The sequence below is a fragment of the Phlebotomus papatasi genome, chromosome 1 (assembly GCF_024763615.1).
Source record: "Phlebotomus papatasi isolate M1 chromosome 1, Ppap_2.1, whole genome shotgun sequence".
Classification (NCBI taxonomy): domain Eukaryota; kingdom Metazoa; phylum Arthropoda; class Insecta; order Diptera; family Psychodidae; genus Phlebotomus; species Phlebotomus papatasi.
The window spans coordinates 14,527,455-14,553,991 of NC_077222.1; the positions used below are offsets into that span (position 1 = coordinate 14,527,455).

General features: G+C 33.1%; 1 protein-coding gene across 2 annotated transcripts in view; it reads left to right on the forward strand.

Moving 5' to 3' along the window:
- The window catches only part of LOC129800049 (protein similar), a 151,887-nt gene that overhangs the window by 92,905 nt on the left and 32,445 nt on the right, over nt 1–26,537 (forward strand). For both annotated transcript variants that reach the window (XM_055844410.1, XM_055844409.1), the window contains exon 7: nt 20,991–21,472. In XM_055844410.1, the coding sequence (XP_055700385.1) occupies nt 20,991–21,472 (482 nt within the window). The remainder of the gene's footprint in view (nt 1–20,990; nt 21,473–26,537) is intronic.

Sequence of the window (26,537 nt, forward strand, 5' to 3'; positions counted from 1 at the left end):
AATCAATCAATACGAAGTTTTCAAGGGTTATTGCATATTTATGTTTTGAGCAATACAAAAATACTTTTTATTAAAATTTTGAATACAAAATGTCGGCGCACGGGTACAGCGTATGGAGTATGGGCTGATGGTAATTGATTTCATATTGATCGATTCATTAAAAAAGTCACAAAAAATACAAAAAAGAAAACTATTAATTTTAACTGATCCGGTAGTTCAATAATTAATTCAATAAACGTCTTCTCATGGTGCAATTTAGAGGCAACTGGGGCACCACTGAACATGGGGCAGCACCAAACACTAACATTTCTTTTTTAATTACTTGGACTATCTCGACTATTTCTTCAGTGTACAAGCTTCCCTATAGTGCCTATAAATTCCTATAGGCGTTGTCCTCTAAAGTATAATATCTGATGAAAAAATAGCAATGTTCGGTGCTACCTCGCATCGGTGGTGCCCCAGTATCCCTTATTATTATGATTAATCGTATCAAGAAATATTATGTTACAATTCAATCATGTTGCAATGTCGTATTATTCCGTGTTGGAAGAATCTGCTAAGTCCATTGTAGACCTTCCCCGCAGTGTGGATGATTCTTCCATGCTCCCGAAATTGTTGGGCGTAGGCGGTGCATTATATTACGTTATTAATATATGAGAATTGTCTAAATTAGATATTCAGATCTTTGCACCGGACAGGACTCGAACTCACAACTGTGAGAGTCGAGCCAGAGATCTCATTCGCCCAAGAGCCAACGCTCTTACCTATTGCGCTTCTGAGATCCTTTACTAAGAGTAGTAGAATATGATTATATTTTAGAAATAACATTTTGAATTGTTTTTTTTAAATTTAACTGACCGGTAAAAATGGTGTATATGAAAGTAATTTTGTGAATAGAAACAAAATTTTTATGAGCTTTATTTCAACACTTATTGTGTATTGAATTAAGCTTGTGATATTTTTCTTATTGGATTATTTGATGTTCATTTTGTTGGAAAGGCTTACAAATCGAAAGATTTTATAATGCAAATGACGATATATTTCATTTCATGTAATATATAGACATGATTTTTCTGAGTGCATAAAATGTACTTGAGATAGTATTCGAAGAGTTTATGGTTGTAATTTGTACAATCGCTTATGAATATGTACCAATTTTACTAAGTCAGTTGTACTTTAGTACTGCAGACTCTGATAAGATATTTATAACACTAAAGCTACTCAAATAGTTTCTTGATTATCTTTGCCTGTCTCGATGGGTTATGCTCTAATCAATGCGGTTATTTCAGCCTTTATGAGAACATTTAGAGATAGTCTAAAGTAAATGAAATATACTTGATTTCATGATGTTGACGTAGATTCATCCTGACTTTGGTCATTAAGTCAGTTAATTAAGCTATTTCAATTAATTATTACTAAGCTTATAACTCGTTCGTATAGTTGTCGTTTTGCATTAGCATTGTGTAAGAATTTCAAATAAAACATACCGCATTTTTTCATAAAGTAACTCAATATTATCGAAAATGAGTTATCTCAGTCAAAACGCGATTGTTAATCACGCCAAAAGAGAGTGTATTTCACGCTTTTGGAAAAACACGTTTTCCGTCAAAGTTTTTATTGCTGTATCATCGAAAAGCTTTCGATATCCCCTACTGATAGCTGAATGAAGACGAATATTGATGGTTAATTCTGGATTTTTATGGTATACTTTTATACTTAAAAGTTTGGTGACTGTTGTCTGTTTCCCTGGCTTTTCATCATGGGAATATAAAGCCCAGAGAGTTTTTTTTGGATAGAAAAAAACTAAAAATACATATATATCTTGAGATAAAAATAACATTACCCTCATATTCATATTTGCAATTTATTGCTTTTATTATCATATTCTGTGTATATTATTTGTTTCTTTTGAGCAAGAGTTATAAAAATATATTTTTCATCTCAGAACATTTGCTTGAACAATAATAGAGAAAAAAAACATTGGATTTAATGCCATATGATATGAGAAAAGCACGAAAATGAGATTTATTTTATGCATCATTTGACTATATTCAGTGAAAAGTTAGAAGTTTAAGCGTGTCGTGACAATAAAATGCAAGAAAATTGTATCAAAATATCACAATTTCAATGGTTCTCAGCATTTATAGAAAAATCTAAGCTATTAGAAGATGCTTTTGGCGATTATTTATTATTTACGTGTAATTGCTCTATGTGTAACAATAATATTAAATGCAATCGATCTGCATAAATTAATACGCAAATCGTGAATGAAACTACAATACGTGAGTCAGAACATTTCAATGATCATATGTTCCTCTGACGGGATGTGTGGTGATTTGTGTGAAAATCACGTGTTCTTTTGACCACTCAACAGAATGCTTGCATAATTGCAATCGGAAAATTCTTGACAATCCATTCCGATGGTTTTTTTTAAAGTGATTTACAAAGAGACAAAAAATAACTTTTTGAACATACAATTCCCTTTCCTCAAGAGACATTTTTTATTTTATTTTTATTTTTTTTTGCAAAAAATGCATGTACGAATTAAATTCCATATTCCACTCGCAGTATGATTTCCATTTTAACAAGGCTAAGTGAAAAACCATGTAATTCACGCTTTTTTCTCATGTGGTCTGTATATGTGTGGAAAGATTTTGCGATATTATACTTTTTGAAAACGTTTAATACTGGCATTTTTTAATGGGGCTTCATTGATGTCAATCACAATTTTACTTTTCATAGTCATTATACTTGGATTGAAAATTTAAGTGCATTTGTTGCAAAATTTGCCACCCAAAGAAGTGGTGAAGTGGATAAACTTCGTATTTCATAACTAGATGAGTAAATATAACTTGTAAAATTAATTGCATTAAACAGACAAATAACTTTTATATGGCCAAGTTATGACTTACAAAAAAAATTAGCCGAGACACATACCAGACTACCAGTGGTCAAATTCTAAAGGAACACTACTGCTAATCTTTTTTTCTTCTAGTGAATTCAATTTTTATTAATTTATTGCATATTTTGAGCAATATTTTATCTTTGCTTAAGATGTTTTTTCAAGCATCATGAGAAGAAAAAAACCATTCTTGTTAACCTAGAGTGTGTAATCTTGACTAAATATGAATGTGTCTCAGATAACGTATTCTTCAAGTACAGCATTCTTAATTTCTTTAGCGTAATCGCTTGCTTAACTTCATTTTGATTTATTATATAACAGTTTCAATTTCTTTTCCATAAAAAATGTTTTATAATTTAAGAAGGGCGTGGCTTATTTTTTAGAACGTGAGTTTTAGACTTTTGTTCATAATTCAATTTGCGATAGTGTGCTTTTTTTCCAATTTATCGAAATAAATTTCAGTTTTATTAGATTTCGGTTACTTAATGAGTCAAGTGTTAGAGCACTTGTTCTGTCGTGCAATCGTCGTGGGTTCGAATCTTTTTTAGGTCACCAGGATTTTTCTGGCGTTAAAGGTGTTCGGATTGCATGCAGTGAGCTCCACTGCACCTGAATCCACGGACGGGGAATATGACTAATAAACCCTTTTTTGTATAAGAAAAAAATGTAATGAATATCTAGAAATCCTGCTAGTGAAAAGGTCTAGTTCCTTTATGGAATATGGTACCAATAATATTATTATTTATTTAATTTCACGAGTTTTTTTTATAAAATATTGAAAAATGTCAATTTTAATTGGTAGAAGTTTCGAAAGGGCGTGACCTGAAGTTATTTCTCAATGAAACAAAAGAAATTATGTCTAAAGTCAGTTTGGCTCTTATAACATCATAAACAGATAAGCAGTTCCTTAAGGCGTCTACACACTAGACAAATTTATGTCCATATTGAAGCAAAATCCCTATGCTTGTGTAGGAAAAACTTCAAATGGACATAAATTTGTCGAGTATGTAGAGGCGGTAGAGGCCAATAAAGATTTCTCTGTATCAAGGGATGACAAAGCGTCATATATTTTGCAAAATGCTCAAATTCGTGACTTAAATGCTAGAGGGGAATGTTGTTATGGTTCGAACAGACTGAGCCTTCAAACAACGCAAATTTTCTCTTTGTTTGCAAAGAGCAAACTGTTCTGCACTGTTCTCAAGTTCTCTGTTTGCACTGTTCTCAAGTGCTTCCGCATAATCGACTTTTTTGTATTGGTTGATTTTAGAACTGTTCGAGGACTTGGGAAAGTAATTGTTATAGGAACTATTAAAAAGAAAAATCGATAATGCAGAACCACTTGAGAATAGCAAAGTGCTAAAAAACATGTTCATTTTTCATTGGAATAGCACAATTGCTGTTTAGTTTTTTTTAGAGAGGAAAATTATAACAGTCTTTCCAGTTAAACAAAACAAAAACAAAATCATAAACAGAAATAGAAACAAAATCGCCTATAAATACGATTCAGCAATCTTGTTTATGGAAGACTTGCATTAATGGCGTCTACACATTAGTAGATTTTTTTTTAAAAAAATTCCTTTTTAAAGAAAATTTCCCCTATCCTTATAGACAGAAACGTCAGAATTTTTTAAAAAAGGCATTTAAAAAAAAAATTCTACTAATGTGTAGACGCCAGTTGGAAAGATTTCAAACTTTCTGAAAAGCTCAATTGTTGAATTAAGTTTCATTTTCGTTGTCATTTTAATAGGGGAATATTTTCAAGCTTTGAACACACTTTGGTTTCGGACACTTCACGTTTTTCCCTTTTTTATGATTTTGTCCTATTTTTTTTTTAAATAGAAAATGTTTGACAGATCCAGAAATATAGGGGAAAAGGGACAGATAATCCTAACCGGCTTATGTAGGTGAGATTCTTAACGTGAGCTAACTCGGAGTGCATGCAAATTCGATTTGGAGCTGAAGTTGGGAGACGCCATTCAGTTATCTTGAATCAAATTCGTGAAATTATACAAATTTTGTATTTAAACCAAAATATCAAGGATTTGGATGAACTGACAGAAAAGTGTTATATGGGTGAAATGTAGACCAGAATGTTCTCTATAATTTTGCCGTAGAACTTGAACTCATCGATTACTCAGAAGCCAAGATAAGCGAGGTTTTTTGTTTCTTAACTCGTTTTTTCATCCAGAGTTCCCCAAGTAGTCATTTGTTGAACTTCAACTATATCAAAGAATTGTTGTATTTTGCGGGACTTTCCATTTAAAACCCTATTTTAAGTGTCTTGGTGGAGTAGAGGCAGTCAAATTGGCATCTGAGTGTTTTCAAAGCGTTATTATGGGAAAAATCAATTTTTTCACACTTAAACGGCAAAATCGGAGTGATAGCGTAGTCTGAGTGGAAAATTATGTATGGACGAAATGTAGAGACAAATGTGCTCTATAATTATGTAGAAGTAATCATCAAAATCGGTTCAGCGACAGTCGAGATAATTGAGGTTATGTGATATTGAAATTGGTTTTTCGACTGTGGCGCCCCTGGTGTTGGTCCCACGAAGTTTAAATATTCTAGAAAGTTGTAGCATTTGGTGAGATCTTTCGTTTAAGCCCTCATTCATCAAAATCGGCCACATAGAACCGGAGATATGATTTTTTGAATTTCGTGAACTTTGACCCCTCATATCTCCGGTTCTATTGAAACCACAGCGCGCATACGCACCATTTTGGAAACGTCCTAGACTGGACTACAACATACTAAAATTTCAATAACTTGCACAATGCCGTTTTTGAGAAAAGTGACTTTGAATTTCGATGAATTTTGACGCTATCACAGCGCCACCTGTGGTCACTTTTTGAACTTCCATCTGAAAGTGCTCATCGAGACGAAACCAAAAAGGTAAAATTTAGGTCGCTATGTTAATTAGAACCGGAGATAGAGGCCGGTCAATGTTCGAACTTTGACCCCTTATAGCTCGGGTCAGGGGTTTTAGATCGACTTAAGGTTTTTTTTGTTTGATAGGTATAATCAACGGCTACAACATACTAAATTTTCAGCCCGATGCACAATGGAATTTTTGAGTTATTTAACTTTTAAGATTTAAAAATTTTCTTTTTAAAAAAAGCGCCCCTAGCGGTGGTTTTATGAACTTGCGATGTTAGAAGGGGAAGTAGCATTTCACGAGAGCTTTCCAAAAAGCCCTCACTTTTTAAATTCTGACAATTAGAACCGGAGTAATGGCCATTTTAAGAAATTTTTTTTGGACCCTTATAGCTCGGGTCAGGGGGGTCGGGGGACCTTAAGTTTGGTATTGATGGAAAGCTCTAAGGCCCAGCTATAACATACTAAAATTTGAGCCCGATCGATGCCATAGGGGCTGAGCTATTGAGAAAACAAAAAAAGGGGGGTCTTCAAAATGGCGGAAGGAGGGGTGGGGGGTGGGGGGTCTATGCACCAAGTTGCAATTTTCACCCGATATATAACCTTTGCCGAAAACCGCAAGTCGATATCTTTTTTAGTTTAGGAGCTATTAAGCTCCAAAGAGCGGCCGGGAACGTAAATTAGCCACATATATATTCGTGATCAGGAAGTGCTGAAACACGTTTTGGCCAAGTTTGAGCTCGATCGGACGACATGAAATTTTGTTAGGATTATAGTAGGTGAGATTGTTAAGAATCTCACCTAATATGAAGTGTTCGAAGCCAGAGTGTGTGCGAATCCTGAAAGCTTTTTCCTATTGTAATTTTCATTAAATATTATGACATACACCGATTAAAGCATTTTTGTTCTGATTTTTTAAATTTCTTTAATAATTTTCATTATTTTCTTTTTGAACAAATACATTTTTATCAATTTACTGGAAGTGAAAACCTTTTTTTTTTTTTAGGGTGACGATACTGTTTTCTTTCGCAAGGGGCGCTGATAACTGTTCCCAATTTTTAGTTCTCAAACTATTAATACATAAGTTCATTCATGCAGTATTAAGAATTTTCCAGAGATTTTTATACAAATATTTTTTAATATAAATATGTGTATCGACTTAATAATTAAGATAATATTTTGCAGAAGCGAAAGATATTAAATAAGGCGCGATTCATTTTTAAAATTATGATTTCCTAGAGTCATTTCCTTTTATTAAATTGCTCTGATATTTCTATTGCAAGTGGATGAAATTTATAAAAAGTTTTAATGCAAATATTCATTGGTGCTATAAAATTGAAATTGATTAATGATTTGTATATGTAGAATTTTTCTGCATCATTAAATAGTACCCCGGAGTATAAATGAAACACACACCTTTGACCATTATACTTTTTCTCCTGACGACGCTATATAAATAGCTTTAATGTGTGAGGCAAAAATGCAAATAAAAACCAAAATATAAATATATCTTTTTGATCTCGTCTGGCATCGAAAAAGGACTGAGATTGTAAATTAATGCACATGAATCAAAATAAGAACACATGAGGTGTCCGTTGATTATACTCTGTTTTTTTTTTTGCCTTTCCTCAGTGTCTGCAAAAGGAAGAAGAGAAAAAAAACGAGTTACACTCTCCAAAATTGACAAATTATTGATGAAAAGCAAGTGGTTCAACCGGTTCTTTTTCAAGACATTTTCGCGACGAATATAGCGATTGAGATGGAGAATTCAAGTTTTGTGGTATAATGCCAGAAATTCTATATATTGAGGCTTTGCGATGGCTGGATTATGTAACAATATCTCACAGCAAGAATTGGAATATCGCAGTTGAATGTTGATTGAACTCACAGTGATTGTGATAACATTGTTAATATTAGCTCGTTATCAATGCATTGTGAAAGGGACAGATAATCCTAACCGGCTTATGTAGGTGAGATTCTTAACGTGAGCTAACTCGGAGTGCATGCAAATTCGATTTAGAGCTGAAGTTGGGAGACGCCATTCAGTTATCTTGAATCAAATTCGTGAAATTATACAAATTTTGTATTTAAACCAAAATATCAAGGATTTGGATGAACTGACAGAAAAGTGTTATATGGGTGAAATGTAGACCAGAATGTTCTCTATAATTTTTCCATAGAAAATGATCTCATCGATTACTCAGAAGCCAAGATAATCGAGGTTTTTTGTTTCTTAACTCGTTTTTTCATCCAGAGTGCCCCAAAAGTAGTCATTTGTTGAACTTCAACTATATCAAAGAATTGTTGTATTTTGTGGGACTTTCCATTTAAAACCCTATTTTAAGTGTCTTGGTGGAGTAGAGGCAGTCAAATTGGCATCTGAGTGATTTCAAAGCGTTATTATTGGAAAAATCAATTTTTTCACACTTAAACGGCAAAATCGGAGTGATAGCGTAGTCTGAGTGGAAAATGATGTATGGACGAAATGTAGAGACAAATGTGCTCTACAATTATGTCGAAGTAATCATCAAAATCGGTTCAGCGACAGTCGAGATAATTGAGGTTATGTGATATTGAAATTGGTTTTTCGACTGTGGCGCCCCTGGTGTTGGTCCCACGAAGTTCAAATATTCTAGAAAGTTGTAGCATTTGGTGAGACCTTTCGTATAAGCCCTCATTCATCAAAATCGGTCACATAGAACCGGAGATATGATTTTTTGAATTTCGTGAACTTTGACCCCTCATATCTCCGGTTCTATTGAAACCACAGCGCACATACGCACCATTTTGGAAACGTCCTAGACTGGACTACAACATACTAAAATTTCATTAACTTGCACAATGCCGTTTTTGAGAAAAATTACTTTGAATTTCGATGAATTTTGACGCTATCACAGCGCCACCTGTGGTGACTTTTTGAACTTCCATCTGAAAGTGCTCATCGAGACGAAACCAAAAAGGTAAAATTTATGTCGATATGTTAATTAGAACCGGAGATAGAGGCCGGTCAATGTTCGAACTTTGACCCCTTATAGCTCGGGTCAGGGGTTATGGATCGACTTAAGGTTTTTTTTGTTTGATAGGTATAATCAACGGCTACAACATATTAAAATTTCAGCCCGATTGCATAAGGAATTTTTGAGTTATTTAACTTTTAAGATTTAAAAATTTTCTTTTTAATAATAGCACCCCTAGCGGTGGTTTTATGAACTTGCGATGTTAGAAGAGGAAGTGGCATTTCACGAGAGCTTTCCAAAAAGCCCTCATTTTTTAAATTCTGACAATTAGAACCGGAGTTATGGCCATTTTAAGAAAATTTTTTTGGACCCTTATAGCTCGGGTCAGGGGGGTCGAGGGACCTTAAGTTTGGTATTGATGGAAAGCTCTAAGGCCCAGCTATAACATACTAAAATTTGAGCCCGCTCGATGCCATAGGGGCGGAGCTATTGAGAAAACAAAAAAAGGGAGGTCTTCAAAATGGCGGAAGGAGGGGTGGGGGGTGGGGGGTCAATGCACCATGTTGCAATTTTCATACGATATTTAACCTTTGCCGAAAACCGCAAGTCGATATCTTTTTTAGTTTAGGAGCTATTAAGCTCCAAAGAGCGGCCGGACGGCCGGCCGGCCGGCCGGCCAGCCGGCCGGCCGGGAACGTAACTTAGCCCCCCATATATTCGTGATCAGGAAGTGCTGAAACACATTTTGGCCAAGTTTGAGCGCGATCGGAGGACATGAAATTTTGTTAGGATTATAGTAGGTGAGATTGTTAAGAATCTCACCTAATATTAATTGCGATGCATTTTGAAAACTTTGAACGGTTTTTTTTCTTTACCGTCCAATTGACGTGCAAAATAGTTTTTCACACTTTAATCGCTCCTATGTGTAGGGTTGAGAATGTTTATGTTTTTTTGGTGTGCGATATCTTCTTCAAGCATAATGACGTTATTTGAAATTTTATTTTGTTTGTGCAATTGAGCGATTCTTCACTTAATGTTGCTCAAGTTGAAGGAATATTTATTAGATGAATGTGTATTGGTGTGTCAGGTTCATTGCAAAAAGAAAAGAAAATATTTTTGTACAGTAGTGTGGTTTAGTGGAAAATTAATGAACGCACATATTCGCGGTGACATAAAATGTCTGTTTAATAAAGTATGAAAGATGAAGAAACGCAGTGGGATGAATATGGCGCTGGTTTTAAAATTACATATAATATCTATACATATATATAAATATATATATCCAATAGCCATACTTAAAAGGCCTATGTGTACATTTCTTATGCGTACTGTGCTGTTCAAATAAAGTCTCACAGTGACGTTGGAGAGCATGAATGCGTGGATATTTTCTGAGTGAATTCATTTCTTTTGGTTAAAATGCATTTATGACGAGAGTTAATGTGTAGAGAGACAGAAATATGACCGAGAAAAGAAATTCAAGAAGAATATCGTGAAGAAATATGATGGAGCAGAAGAAAAAAAAACGATGATAAGTTTGGCAAATCGAGTTTGCAACATTCTTGCTATATTCTGTACTTCATTCTTTTTTATGGCGTACATACATTTAACTTAAAATAAATTAAACGAATATATTCACAATCAGAGAAATTATGATGCATCAGTGCATTCGTTCATAAAGCTCGAATTTTCGGTTATTTCATTTCTTTTTTTTTAATTCTCTCTGAACATTTGATTAATTGTGATTTTTTTATTGTATTCGAAAAGAGGTGGCAAAGCATTCCAGTTTTGCAGAATGCTCGGTCCTGTGCGCTAAATATTACTCGAGAAAAGTTATTTAATAATTGATTTTACAAGGATAACGTGCGTACAACCGATTTAGGGGAACTGTGTAATACATCGGACGGCTTACAATATCGGACATTTATTTTGTTTATTGAAATTTCATAAATTTTCAATTTGATCAATTTCAAGAAGTTGTACAATGACAAATAAATAAAAAATCGTGGCCTCTATGAACGAGATGTTACGGAAAAGGTCTTGAAAAAGCTCCGGAATGGAAGGGAACTTCCAAAAACTTAGTGTCCGATATAGCACGCAAAGCATTATCCGTGATTTCGTTAATAATTTTTAAATATTTGAGAGTAATCTTACACTACTGGTAAAAATAAAAGGATCAAATTAATCCAAATTTGATCCTATTGCAAAGGATGGATCAAATTTCGAACTCTGAATGCACATTTATAATAATACAACATGTTAATTTGATCCATCCTTTGCAAAAAGATCAATTTGATACTTTTATTTTTACCAGTGTAGAAAAACAAATATGAAAAACCATTTTTTAAGGCTCTATATAAACTCACTCCCGGGATTATGTATATTTTTGACCGATCGAATCGGCCGTATAACGAATTTCGTGCGGAGTAAAAGTAATCAGAGAAAAAGATTCAACTGTTTTAAAGAAATTCATCAACAAACAGTACTCTTTGGCCAGTGTTCTTCTATAAATTGATAGAATATTTAAAATTTTTACCACAATGAAAGAAATTAAAGTTTTATTTTGAAAAATAAGAATAGTGTCTTCAAATTTCCCTCGTCACTAAATAGTATACATTTAGGCGCATTTCAAAAATGATTTCACAAATTGACTCCCAAGTGTAGGCAAACTTGCATAACTATATGTGCATAATCTCGTCAGGTGCATGCATGATCCTGAAGTGCATAATGCCGGGACTGAGTGTAACTCTTTTCAAAAAGGTGTCAAAAAATGTTGAATCTGTATAATAATTTATTATACAGATTCAACATTTGAACTTTGGAGGTTATATTCAACCTTTCTTAAATTTAGCCCAGTTACAATATACTGTTTCAAACATTATCTCAAAACTTGCTTAAAATTGTTCAAAATAGTGTAACTGTGTTATTACACTTGCACAGTAAAATTTTAATGTGATTCACATTAATTGTCGCTGGTGAGAGTCCAAATGTGTAATTTGTGTGTTTGAATTATTTTATATTCAAAATTTGATCTATTTGTTGATAAAAAGGTAGACTTGGCCCGCAAAATTTGATATAAATTAATTTATAGCATTAATACGATTTTCTCTTTAATTTTTTAATGTGAAAAATATTTATGCTTCAGGTAAATTTAAACTTATTTTTGCAGGCCAAGTCCACTTCTTTTTCAATAAGTGACTCAAAGACACAAATAAAATATTTGGACGCTCACAAGTGACAATTAATGTGAATCACATTAAAATTTTAATGTGCGAGTGTGATAACGCCGTTAAAGTGTTATCAATTAATTTACGAATAAAATTGGTAAATAATCGCTAGGAAGAAGTACATAAGTATCAAGGATTCGAAGACATTTCTAAAGAATCTACTCTTGCTTTAATGGGTTAGGAGATACGCTCAATAAGTTCGATTAACTTTTGACATTGAGAAATTGTCAAGGTCGAATTAGGTGTCATATAGGAACGAACAAGCCCCTGCCAAGTTCACTTTTTATGTGGAACTATTTAAAGTCAACTCATAAATTTGATCTCGGCCTCAGCTCACAGGTCTCTGAGCGAAATGTATCTAAACAGAAATCTAGTTACAGAGAGTTCCGCTTTCGGGACCGAAAGAAAGCCCACGAATTAACTACAGTGGCACAGTAAATTTGCATTTCTCCAGGAGATATCTTTGGGATTAGTTATAAAAACGCCCTGATGTGTTCAAGGATTTTTTTTTAACCCCAATGGTTTATAAGAAATGTATTTAAAATTTATCGTGTGAAAATATTTGCATATTGCATACATTTAGGATCATTTCAAAAATTATTTTATAAATGAACTCCCAATAGTAGGCAATTCATATCAAATTCTTTCAGTACATTTTCTCTCAAGCCGGAACGCCCTGCTTCCACACAGTACCTGGTCTTATAATACTTCTCACTAGGAATGATTTAACGGCATTTTCGCATAAGGACAAAATGTCCACCTGAATGATCTCTAAAACTTATTTAAACGACGCTTTTTCGAGCAATTCCAAAAAACATAGTAATGGAGGGGAAGGGAATAGGCAGGTGAAAAATGTGGGGTATGTTGACGATCCCTGGGTCGACTTATATGGGGGTCACCCGAAGGTCCTAAGTCGCTATCTCTAGCCGTTTGGCCTTTAGAACTGGCGACAGCTGGACGGACAGACGAACTGACGAACAAACAGCGAAACGACATTTGTCAGGAATCATCTGAAACGCAAAGAATTTTTTGAGAATTCGAGGCACTATATTATATACTGCTCTCTCCGTAGAGTTCGAGCAGTAAAATATGAAGTGTTCGGAGCTAGAGTGTGAAACCTGAAAGTTTCCTTACATAAAATTTTCAAAACCTTAAAAATTCGAATGTTATTCTGAATGAGTGATACATATTGTTTCTTTATTTATGTTCGAAACAGGTGAAAAGTCATCTATCACTGGACATTTGTCTATTTTTAGAATATTGAAAAAAAGGTTCTTCGAAAATTTATCAAAACTTCAACAGTAAATATAAAGTTGCAATGGCATGATGGATTGGGTTTAAAATAGTTAATACAAAAATATTGTAATACAATATTTTCAGAAATGAATCAATACTGTACAAATTTTGAGACAGAGAATGAGGAAAGAATGTGTAAATGTAAGTTAATGATTCATTCATACAAAAACCTCAATTTCAACCGGCATTAATTTCGTATAACTTGCATCATTGCCATCATTACCTTTGGCAACGCTTTGTAACCCTTAATTATATTGCGTAAGTTCGTAATATGATGTAAAAATGAAATTTTATTAGATCCTTTGCATGAAGGCTTCTAATACTCATGATATGCTCAATTTTAGTTTCAAAGGGCTATCTACAATTGAAATACTTGATGTTGATGAAATTGTTGTCTTAACCTTTGAAACATATTGACATAGAGTTCCTTATATATCGTTAAATTATGAAATTCTTTTGTTCAGTAGTTATTTTTCTGTCTTTCATCGTTTTTAAAGCTCAATATTCCACAAATTAAGAGAAAAGAATTGGGTAGAATAACCAAGTTTCATTCATAATTGTCGATCTTACATACTTCAGAAGTTATTCTCAAAAAGAAGATTATGTTATCGTGGTATTTTAAGAATAAAGAGTAGGTACTTTAGTGGTGTCTGAACGAATCATTTCCACAATTATAGTCTGAGGAGGGACGCGAAAAATGCGTACAAAAAAATAAGCCACGCCCCCTACAAATATCTTTAAAAAATAAGAGTATATAAATCAATGTTCATAAAATTTTTCATTGCTGAATATTTTTATGACGAAAGTCTTTAAATATGTCATAACTAAGTTTTCTGTCACTTTTATCACTTTCCACAATTGTATTTCAACCATTTTAACGTTTTCATGGTAAGTTTTCTAAGGGGCGTGGCCTATTTTTGATTGATGGGGTTATATAATTCCTTCTTCAGAATATATATATTAAAATGGTAGATTTCATAGATAATTGGATTCAGGCCCTATATGGGGATACGATAGACATGCTTGTATGGGCGGAGTTTATTTAGCAAGTCAAATACAAACGCCATTTCTGAGTCAAATGAATGAGGCTTAAAGTTCTATGTTGAAATATGAGATTTTGTTGATTTATCGTGCCAATAAGGCCAATAATTGTATGCAACTTTTAAATGATTAAGGGCTATGTACATAAAGAATTTTCTGAAATTTTTATGGTAATGTGTTTCCACACAGTGCAAAGTTATGAATGTTCTTAAAATTGTGTTACCCTTTTGAATATTGTGTCTCCCTTGACTTTTCGGTTTCTGTGGTTTCCAATCTTCCCATCATCATGTCTCTCTGCCCCTGGTTTACCCTCAAATATTCATTCAATCCTCTGTAGTTCTCATTGAGTGTCGTGTTAAAGGTGAAGTGGCAACTTTTCAAGAGGTGTTTCTGGAGTTCTTTTTTCTCTATTTGGTTTGTGGAAGAATATTTTGTTAGTTTTCTAGATATTCATATTTGCACGTAGTCTTGTAACCAATATAATGATTGTTTCCCCAATGGCACCATTTATTCAAACATTTGCGATTTTTTTTGGCCTTCAATGTACTTTTTCATTTTTTTTGTGCAAATATGGTCATTTGGTTCTATAGAATCTTGTGCAAAAATTCTCGTTGTCTCCTATAAAGTGCTCGAGGTGTCCTTTTACGTTAGAGGAAGTGTCTTGCGTAGGAATCAATTGTATTGCGAAATCCAAATGGCCAATTAAATGTGGATGAGTCAGGGAAGAGGCAAAGTTCTACTTTTGTGCTGCAATTGTTGGTACCACACCTCGGCGGATGGAGTTTATTTCGCATTTGTCTGATGGAATAATGATGTAAAATAGTGTAATGTATATGGAGAGAATATAGAAGAGTTGAAAGTGTTACCATTGTGGGATGTTTAGCAACTGATGAAGGGTCGACTCTTGTGAGGGTGAATCGCTTTTGTTTGATATGACAGATTTTTTTACATAGTGCAAAATGGGTGATATGCACTGAAAGAAAATATGAAATTACTATTATCGCAACACGAAATTCAACATTCATTCCAACGTAATCTCTGTGAGGGTTAGTTTTACACACTTTTCAAATTCATTAATAATTTACTATGTAATGCATCAAAATTATGAAGAAAAGTAATAGAGGCTTAAGTCATTAAATCTCTTGTCTTTGTTGGCTACTGTAAGCCCTTACTGGCTCACCTAAACAGTATTGCAATTTTAGGTGACTTTCTTAACAATTTCACCTATTATAATCATCAGATCACAAAGTCTCAGGTCCTCAGACCGTTCCCAGACTTTGCCAAAATGTGTTTGGGCACTTCTTGATAACGATAATATGGATAATATTTCCAAAACTAAGAGAGCTATCGACTTGAAGCTTTTGGCAAACGTTATAATCGGGTGACAATTGCAACTTGGTGCATTCCTCCACCCCCCTTTTTTTCTTTTCTCAGTAGTTCAGCCCATATGGCCGAATGGGCTCAAATTTAGCATGCCATATCTGGGCCTTAGGGATTTCTATTAAAAAAAAGTCTCCTCGACCCCCGTGATCCGAGCTAGAAGAGGTCAAAAATTTCATTTTAAAATGGCCGTATCTCTGGATCTAATTGTCAGAATTTGAAAAAAAAAAATCGTACTTAGGAAAGTTCTCGTTAAGTGCTGCAACTATTCAGAGGGTCGACCCTAGCCAGAAGAAGTCAAAAAATTTTCCCATTAAATGATTTTAGATCCAGTTCTAATTGTCCGTATTTAATTAATAAGGCTGTTTTTGAATACTCTCGGGAAAGGCCATATCCCCTTTTGCATTGGAAGTTCGCAAAACCACCGCTAGGGTGCTATTATTAAAAAAAATCCTATTTTCTAAGTTAATTAGTTCTGACCCTACGAAAAAACTTAAGTCGTTTGGACACTCCTGACTCCGAGCTATAAGGGGTCAAAGTTAGAAAATTGACCGACTTATATCTCCTGTTGTAATTAACATTTTAACTAAATTTTGGTTTTTTGGTTTCATTTCGATGAGCACTTTCAGTTGGAAGTTCAAAAAGTCACCACCTTTTGATCAAATTTTAGAATGTTGTAGCCTAGGCTATGAAGTTCCCAACAAGTGGCGTGGGTTCGCTGTGGTTACAATGGAACCGGGGATATGAGGGGTCAAATAACACAAAATTTAAGACGCTGTTCTACTTGTTCTACTTGTTGTCCGGTTCTACTTGACCAAATTTAATGAGTAAGTGTGCAAATGAAAGCTCTTACAAAGTGCTACAACTTCTTAGAAGATTGATTTCCGTAGCACCATCGCTAGGGGGCCACAGTTTTCATAATACATAACCTCAAACATCTCAACACTTACAAATGGTGGTCAAAAAACTTGTTCCAAAACAAATGTTTTTTTTTTTTTAACGAATAAGTCGGGAACGGTCTGCCTTAAGGTAAACCATTCGAATATCACCATACGGGAGAATGATTTCAAGTTCTGAAAGCCCATTAATTTTGTGAATAATTAACTTCTCGGTATAATATTCACAGGGAAGGTCGAGATTTTCAAGAAGAACCCTAAAAACGAAAAAGACGAATTTTACAAAAAATGTCTTATTCGACTCATATTTTGACATGTTGATATATCGTCGGTTGCGTCTACCTCTGTCGTATCTGCATTTGTTTTGTATATGCATTTGGTGCAAGCTACAATACAGACGTCCCCTCTTGCGTGAAATGCTGACGCAAAAGAAATGCAGATACGACAGAGGTAGACGCAACCGACGATATTCAACCCAAGTAAGTGAGTGTGCCAAAATTGCGGTATAGTTGCATGCAAGCGCCAAAGTCTCAAGTTTGAAATGTAATGTTTTTGATACAAATTGAATTTTTATTCCTTCTTAAGGTGTGTTCCTTGGGCCCTTGTAGACAGTTTATAGTCTTTATTTTCTCTAAAATCATTCTTAATACACTTTAAAATGAATAAAAATGTAGATTTAGCTTTGGTGGCCTATTTCGGCCACCTCCGTTCTCATAGTTCCTTGCCTTTCGGGAATTCTTCCAATGTCTGTTTCACATCATCTTGTTTGTCGAAGTAGAGTATCTACTTCTATCAGTCTAGATTATCCATAAACTGAAAATTCATGGAAATTCGAGGAACAAAAAAGGTGGCCGGAATTACAAGCTGGCCGGAATTTGGTACACCAACCCTATTCACACTTGCACATTAAAATTTTAATGTGATTCACATTAATTGTCGCTTGTGAGCGTCCAAATATGTTATTTGTGTCTTTGAGTCACTTATTATTTGGGCTTTTTCTATTTATTGATAAAGAAGTGGACTTGGCTTGCAAAAATAAGTTTAAATTTACCTAAAGCATAAATATTTTTCACATTAAAAAATTAAAGAGAAAATCGCATTAATTTTTCGCATTAATGCTATAAATCAATTTATATCAAATTTTATGGGCCAAGTCTACCTTTTTATCAACAAATAGATCAAATTTTGAATATAAAATGATTTAAACACACAAATTACACATTTGGACTCTCACCAGCGACAATTAATGTGAATCATATTAAAATTTTAATGTGCAAGTGTGATAACCCAGTTAGATATAGTTGCAAGCAGGGGCATAATGTTTCCTATGTTTCCCATATGTTTCTAGCGCGCCGAAAAAACTTTTGAGTGTATTAGCTATTTTCTGTTATTGTAGAATGAATTAGGAAATAATACAAATGCAAAATAAAAGCCAATTTAATATAGAATATGCAACCGAAAACCCCATATCGGCAACCTACGTAGTTTTTCTCGAGAGTACGAAAACAGGAAAAAATTTACACTAAAACTGGTCGCATTTTTCAGAGGTAATGTCACCCCCCTGGGTGCAAGCATGCACTGTGTTCCATCGAACGGCTTGCATTTTATTCTTTTCATTAATTTGTAAAAAGCAGGGCTTAGTAGTCGAATGATTTTATTAAGGGTTGTGATCTGGAAAACAATTCATCGATTCGAGGAACTACCCCACTTGTGGTATCTTAACCTTCTTTGCATTTAGAATCAGAAGGTGTGAATTTTAGATGTTATATGAGTTATTTCAACACTTCGTGTTACTTCAACCCATTAAAGGGTAATTTCAAGGGTTAATATTACACATGTGTGATTCAAAAACCCTAATTTTAAAGCATGTCTCTTTAGAACTTTTTCCTGAGTGTATTCAAAAGTTAACAATGGTATGAAGTGTTTGCCAAAAAGCACTGCACAAAAGTTATTCAATAAATATTTTCAGTGAGACGTAAGTTTCGACGCAATGGCTTTTATAAAGGTGTTGAAGGGAAAATTCATCTTTCCAATTATTAACTGAACAGTGTGAAGGTTTCTCGGGATGATGATGGTGATGATGATGATGATTGTTGGATAGGGAGGTGGGATGCTTGGAATACATACTCTCTCTCATGGGTTCTTCTTGTGCAAAAAGTCAGGGTGCGCGTGAATTGAAAATCCGCGCGCGGGAATATTGTGTGTGGGGAGCAAGACTATGTATCTCGTATGGTTTAGTAGAGTCTCTGTGGCCTGAAGTTCTCTTTTCCCGACTCGGCTTCCCCGAGAGCCATTGCCAGCTCACTCAGAACTTGAGTGTGTGCTGCCTTTAGTATTCTCAGCCAGTCTCAATTGTGGCTTTGCCGGAGTCAGTTGGATTTTGTAGCTGTTTGGTGACACAACATCAGTTGGGGAGTTTGAAGTTTTTTTTTCTGGCCCATTAAAAGACATTGGGGACTCTTTAATTTTTTTTTGTTTTGAAACTTTTTGTTTTTGGGAGGGAATTTAAGAGAGTGATTGTGCTAAAACTTGACGATCTACTGCAATTGTAATTTTTTGCATTATTTGAACTGAAAAAAAAAATTTCCGTTAAATCAATGGTGTGGCATATTCAATTGCATAATTGACTGAGAGACAGACGAAGAGAGGCAGCAATTGAATAATTGCACTCTGGTGTTTTATATGGACCACAATATACATAGTATTTGGTGGAAGAGTTGTGTGCGTGAGTGAAGGTGTTTGTGTGAGAAATAATATATATAGATATTTAAAAAATTAAAAAAAAATAATAATAATACTTGAAAAAAAGGCACAAAATTCACATTGAAATTATTCAAAATTTACATATACCTCCTCTCTACATGGTGCATTTATCTTGTGACTCAATTATTTTTTATGCTACTGACTGCTATATGCATTAAGCTTTAAGAGATATATGTGCTACCAATTATTTACGATGAGGGTTCTTGTGTACAGAAAACATTTACAATGAAATCAAAGTCACTGTACAACAATAAATATGAACAGGGTGTATCTTAGTGTTGAGGTGCAAAAATAAAAGGAAAAATTAAAAAAGGAAAAATCATCACTGAAAACGGAGAAAATTGCAATTTATTGCTAAAAATGGCAAAAAAACAATAATTACCAATTCAATATGGAATTTTAATTTTCTCGTGAATGCTGTGTACAACCAACAATCTGGACATTTGTGCAAAAAAAATAACTAATAATTGTTGATACAAACATTGAGATAATTTTGGAAGTTGATGAGCCTCTTATCAACTATGTGTATGTAATTGTGTGAGATACGAAAATCAATTATATAATCGCGACGCGATCATCAGACACTCTTGCACAAATCGAATGATACTGAAACGGATTTTTATTTGCGAGTTTATTTTTTTAATTTAAAATAAATTAAAGACAAGTGTCTGAAGGGAAATTAATATACAGAAAAAAAATAACTTTGAGCTATTGATAAGTGCTATTTGGAAGGGAGAGAGAGATTGAACATTTTCATAAAATTATCTCTCAGTTTTGTCGTGGTTTGTCGACGAAATACTCGACGTTGTGTGATTATATTGTGGTAGTCCTCTTGAAAACAAGAAAATTTTCACTTTTCATCCGTGTGGAATTTAAAAAAAAAATCTTCATGGAAGATTTATCTGGGATTGAAAAGATGAAGAAGATGGAATAATTGGAAAAACGTTGAGCATCAAAAGTGACCCAGAGTGAAATATTTATTTTTTCCCGTCATACCATTAATTCCAAAAAAAAACGGAAGGAGAAAACGGAGAAAAAGTCTCAAAATAGATCAAATTCTATTAGAGTACAGTGTTTCAGTGGATTTCTGGATTAAACTTCATCATTGAAGAGAAGAGCAGAGAGAATAAAAAATAAATAAATAAATAAAAAAAACCAAGTTTTTCATCGACTGAATGGTGTGAGAAGGAAAAATTTTCTATATTTAAACCGCGTGCACTTATTGCATTGGTGCATTAATATATAATACCGTTTACAAGTGGAATAAATAAGCATTCAAATACAGAGAAAAGTCCCTTGGGACAGAGAATCTTTGGGAGAAGAGACGACAGTATGTGCATCAAAATAATAAAGATGAAGAGAAGCTAGTCAGATGAAACGTAATTACCACGAGAGTTGTATAATCACTCGTATTATTCGATAATAACAAATATTATACGAAAAAGAGGAAAAGGTAATAAAAAAATATATATTGTGATTAAAAATCTCGCCGAAGGAAGAATTAAAAAAAAAATAATATTCACCAAATGATTGTGTGTAAAAAAAATTTACCACATCAGTACTGTGAAGCAAATCAACCAACAACAAAATTAATTTAAAGAATTAAAAGAAAAAAAAACGGAGAATAGAAAATATTTTGTATATAATAAATTTTCAGTGGTATCGAACATGAAAATGAGATATTCTCCTGTGCACAATTGGAGGCAAAACAGTCCACGAGTGTCGATCAGAAGCAGCAGCAGCATCATCCGGATAATCAGTGTGATGATGGTGATGGTGTTGTAAAGAAATTGGATGTGCTAAAGAATTGTAGGCGAAGTGGTGAAGAAAAATCAGTTGAAAGCTGCAAATCCGGGCTTGTGGTGTCGCAATTACGTAAAGAAGTGAATACATATCGTTCTTGTTCGCAAACGGCAGCTAAATTTGCCGGTGATCAGGAGAAGAATTTGCCCAAGGTGGTACAGCAGCAGCAGCAAGAGAAGCAAGAGAGGGCCTATTCTGTGACTGAAAAACTCTTTATACCAATCAGTGCCATTTCACCACGTCCAGAATCGGCCACGCAGAAAATCTTCGTACCACGCACTGAAGACATGAATAAAGGATTTTTGATGTTCTCCGAAGAGGAACCTGGACTCACAAGTAAGTTTCATTTGTATTATTTTGATTTTTGCAATTTCAGTTAATGCCGTTACACTCGATTGTAGTCCAGTCTTTGGTGATTTTTTTTTGTGTGTTTGGGAGAAAAAAGCCCAAGGGGCATTCAACTGGGACTAATTTAGTATTCTTTAGGGTAAAAACAATTTTTTTTTTGTTTATGATATACCGCTAAATTGATTGGGAATCATCCTAGAATAACACTTCGGTAATGTTAAATTTACTCTTAGGGTAATGATCAGAAATTGGTGTAAATATTACTTTTTTTTTAGGTGTATAAGGGTTATGGTTACCCTTATGAAAAACAATATTTACACCTGTATAGTGCAACTGCGGTGATCAAAATAAGTTATGTCTACCCTTATTTTTGCTCAATATAAGGCGTTAAGACGGTTGATAACAAGAGGCAAATAACTATGACGCTCACGGTTCACTCGAGTGCCGATGTGCCGATGTGCCGATCTTTTGTGCAAAATGTGTCGATTTGCTGATTTCGTACGGATTTGTTTATCTCGTGCCGACCTATCGATCTCGTGCCGGTAGAATTTCCGCAGGAATTCCATGAAAATTTTGCAGAAATTCCGCTAATTCATAAGAGTGAACTTACATTTAAATCTGTCTATTCTTCGCTAAAATTGTACCGATTTTTGCTAAATAACATGCCGATCTGTCGATTTTTAGCACCAGATCGGCCAATTTTGCCGATTACTGCTCACGGTTCACTCTGAGAGCCACTCTTTTACCCTTTGGTTGATAATTTCTAAACTTTCTAGGGGGTATCAAGCATAATAAAAAGTGATGTTATGTAAAAATTTTACGGATACACTGAGAGAAATCCGAAAAAGTTAAAATAACATTCCGGAAATGTTAATTTTACCCTGCAGTATTGATCCAAAATCGGTGTAAATATTACCCTTTTTAGGTGTATTAGGAGTTGAAGGGCACCCTTCTTCATGTTAATTTTACTCTTAAAAAGGTGTAAAATTAACATTAAAAAGTTTACACCTAAAAAGTATTAAAGTTATGAGGAAAAAAAGTTAATTGCACCCTCTTTTTTCTCAGTGTATGTACTATGACTTAAACAAATTTGATTGTAGCTCCTTTACGATTTAGATGAAATATGAAATTATACTTTTTTAATATATCAGAATGATTTTTCAATCCTCTTTAAAAAAAAACAGTTTTCCATTTGGTTTCAGTGTCTCTATACAAAAATACATAAAAAGGAAATTAATGTCATGAGGCTCTTGAAATTTTCCCTTTCCCAGGGCAATTTCACAATTTAAAAATTTAGAGATGATGTTCAGTAAGATAATCTATTTAGAAAATTTGATTTATGAAATTACTGTATAATCTGCCGAAGCTTATGAATTCGACTTTATCGAGTTTATGAAAAAAATCATAACATTAGTTATTTATTATTTGCGAGCCTTTATATTGAACAGCGGCGATTTTAGTGACGTTTTAAGGATTTGGTGTTTTAAGATGGAAGCCCTCAAACATTGATTTTTTTTAAATAATAAATGAATTATTTCAGGTTGATCTTTTCACTATTGTATTAATTTCAGTCAAGTATTAATCTTGAAATGTTCGTTTTTTGAACACATTTTTTGGACTTTCTATTCGTTGTTTTGACACTTAATGCACAAGCAATTTTATTCTAAATATACGACTTTATGGAAGAGAACGAAAAAGATAGTGTCGATAAATCTGTATCTGGTGGATTGAGCGAATAACAGATTTTGAAACATTACTCGACCAGTCAATGCACTATTCTTGAAAGAATGTGACTATGTGGATTTGTATCACCCATGAAAAGCGTAACTATCATTATTAAAACTTTTAGAATCTATAGTCGATACTGTTAAAAAAGAAGTTATCATGTAACCCCGGATTATCTTAACGCAATGTGTCTATGTTGTACTTAAAAAGCGCTACTAAAATACTTTAAACTTTTCGGGATTTAACTCGGATATTTCAGAAATTTCGTAGGTTAATTCTATAACACTTATTAATTACTTTTTTTATTCAAAAAATAATAATTTTTTGGTTCATTGTCATTAGGAAGTTACGTATATAGTTCACGAAGATAAAAAAAAAACATATTTTCTGTAATTTTCTTTACTGATAATTTTAAATAAATTTTGAAAATGTTACTTGTATAATAAAAAATGGCTGGGAATATCTAAAATTGTGGAAAACTTCCCGACAAACCGTATAAGGAATCGGAAAGTACGTAAAATTATCTATTTACATAATTATGCAATAATCGAAAAAAAGAAAATTCTCAGACGTCGCTAATATCACTGCTGTGCGAATATGATAAATCGGGTCCCGATAAAAAAAACCCGAAAGCTAAAATCCCAAAATCCAAAACTCGAAAGCCAATATCCCGAATTCTTAAAAGTGTCATTGCTACTCCCATCCCATGATCGCACCCGTGTTTGTTCACTAAACTAATGTAAGGGTTAAAAAGATAACTTAAGATTTTAGCGTTGGAAACAATAATTGCAATTTTTGTTTAATGTTTAAAATATTCGCAAAATCACAACGATATTATCATAATATTTTCAATATTTGTGATATTCGTAGATATCTATTGTGATTAAAGGTGCAGATATGTCTTTTCATTACTGACATTCCCCTTGAAAAAGAAAAGAATCTTTTTGTCACTTTCTAAGTCTTGAGCATAAAAAAATAGATTATACCCAAAGTATTTTAAAAATTATTATTTTTAGTAATAGTAATAGTAATATTTATTCAATCACAAAAATAGGGTTCATCCCTCTTACAATTGTGATAAAGAAAAAAGAAAAACAAGTTAAAAAACAGCAGCAAAAAAAAAGGAAAAAGAAAAATAAAAGATATTTTTATATTTCTTCTTTTAAAACATTTTTCATTATACAACTTTGTTTTGAACTCTGTGTAAAAAATTAAACAATAATGAAAAGTACGAAATATATTTAATGGTCCCCGATATTTTGGTCAATATTTTAGTAAATTTAGTTACTATAAATCGCATAAATTAAATTTGTTTAATCGATAAATTGAGTGGAAATCATAACTTTTTATTGCTTAATAATGAAATTTCTTGGCAATAAAACTATCATGGCAACTCTTAACATGAATAAAAATGATTTATAATCAATTTTAAGCTCTATACTGAGGTCAACAATAATAATTTACTTTGCAAAATAGAATATTTTATAGACAATTTCGAATTATTTACTAACCTAATTACAATTAATTCATTAAGATATCTACGTAACTCATGATTTGGAAGAAATACAAATTTATTATTTATTTAAAATGATAGTAGTGATTAAATTAAATAAATTTGAAACTTTGAGCAAACTTTTTATAAACTAGTTTATTTAAAATTGATAAAGATTGCAAAAGAATTCTCCAATTAATTGGAAAAAATTATATTTCACGTACTTTTTCTATCTATTTGACAAATATGATATATTTATGTGGTTTTGATCTATATAAGTGATAGAAATTTTGAAAATTCTTAAGAACGTGTTTTTTGCTTTTTCCTATAGAATTACTTTCAAAGATTTTAATTTGAAATTCACTTAAATAATAAAAAAAAATTATTGAATATTGATCGTCTTCACTAAAAAAAATTCTAACTATTTTTTTTTACTTATAGCCTTTAGTTATTGTAATTAATTACGTAAGCACGTCCTGCCTTATGTATTATTTTTAAAAAAAAATACTAACGCATTTTTTGTTTAAGAGTAGAGTTAGATTGTCCTTCAATTCCTTATCATCTCTGTCTCAGGCTCAAACCTTATCTTAAATAACGCATTTTATTGCTTTTTTGTTACAAAGTTACAGTATTCAAGCTTGTTTGATGTAATTTCCTAACAAAACACAGTGTATTGATAAATACTTGTTATATTGATTAAATATTAGTAGGGAAATAGATAATAGCAAATTAATCTCCATATTTTTTATAAACGTGATTTTTTTTAGTAAGATGCAAAATATTTGTTAACTATTTATCAGGACTTAAATCACGACTTAGGGGAAGGCGTGCTACCTTCGGATGACTCAAGCTTTAAACAACTCATCATTTTCAATATATTTATTTTCTTTAAGGATTTGACCCATCCTAATATTTATTACATATTAATAGCTAGTCCTGTCCTATTTCGTGAAAAGAACCATGGATCAAATCCATTAAAAACACAAAAAAAAAAGATTTGTCTGAGGCTTTAGTGGTGACTTTTTAATGTTATGGGCCATTTCCATTGAGAAATTTTTCAACAAATTTCTCAGAAAATTTTCAACTCCATATGAAAAAGGGTGCTTTTATAAGAAAAAGTTCAATTTGGTTGAACAATTAAGCATAAAACCTTAAAAAATAAAAATTGGGAACAGTTTTCCAGACTGTTCCTACGGGGAACAGCGCCATCCATTGAGTTTTCCTTTGATACTTGCATGCCAATAAATTGTCAGTTGAGCGAATTCCCACAAAAAAAAAATTGTTTTCATTTCACAGTGAAGGTGTTTTTAGAGGAAACTCAAGTAAATTTGGGTTCTTTGAAGGTGAAAATAGTGCGCGCAGTGAGAAAATGTCCCTGTATTAGGGATACAGTATGCCCAGACTTGTGCCCAGAACTGATTTACGGTAAAGGCGAGCAAAGTGTTAGAAGTTCGTCTGAAAACAGTAACGTTGCTGTTTTAAAGTGGTAATGGTTTCAATTACTCCTCATTATCACTCTCCCTGCGTCAATTTGCGCACCAAACGATTAAAATTAAAGATATCTTTTAGCAGTGATTTCATGCAGATTTCGATTGTTTTCATGCATTTTTACCCAGAAGCTAAATCAAAACAAACAAATATCAACGAGATGTTCATATTCAAAACTGGGCTTTTTTGCGAGCTTTAATGCGAATTGGGAATTACAAAAATCTGAAAATTTTCCCAATGGAAATGGCCCATTACAATCTGGAGATGTTTCTGAATTTATTGTCTTCACAAGTTATTCTAATAAGCGATTCAGTGCATTAATAACAATTTGTACGAATGCATTCATTT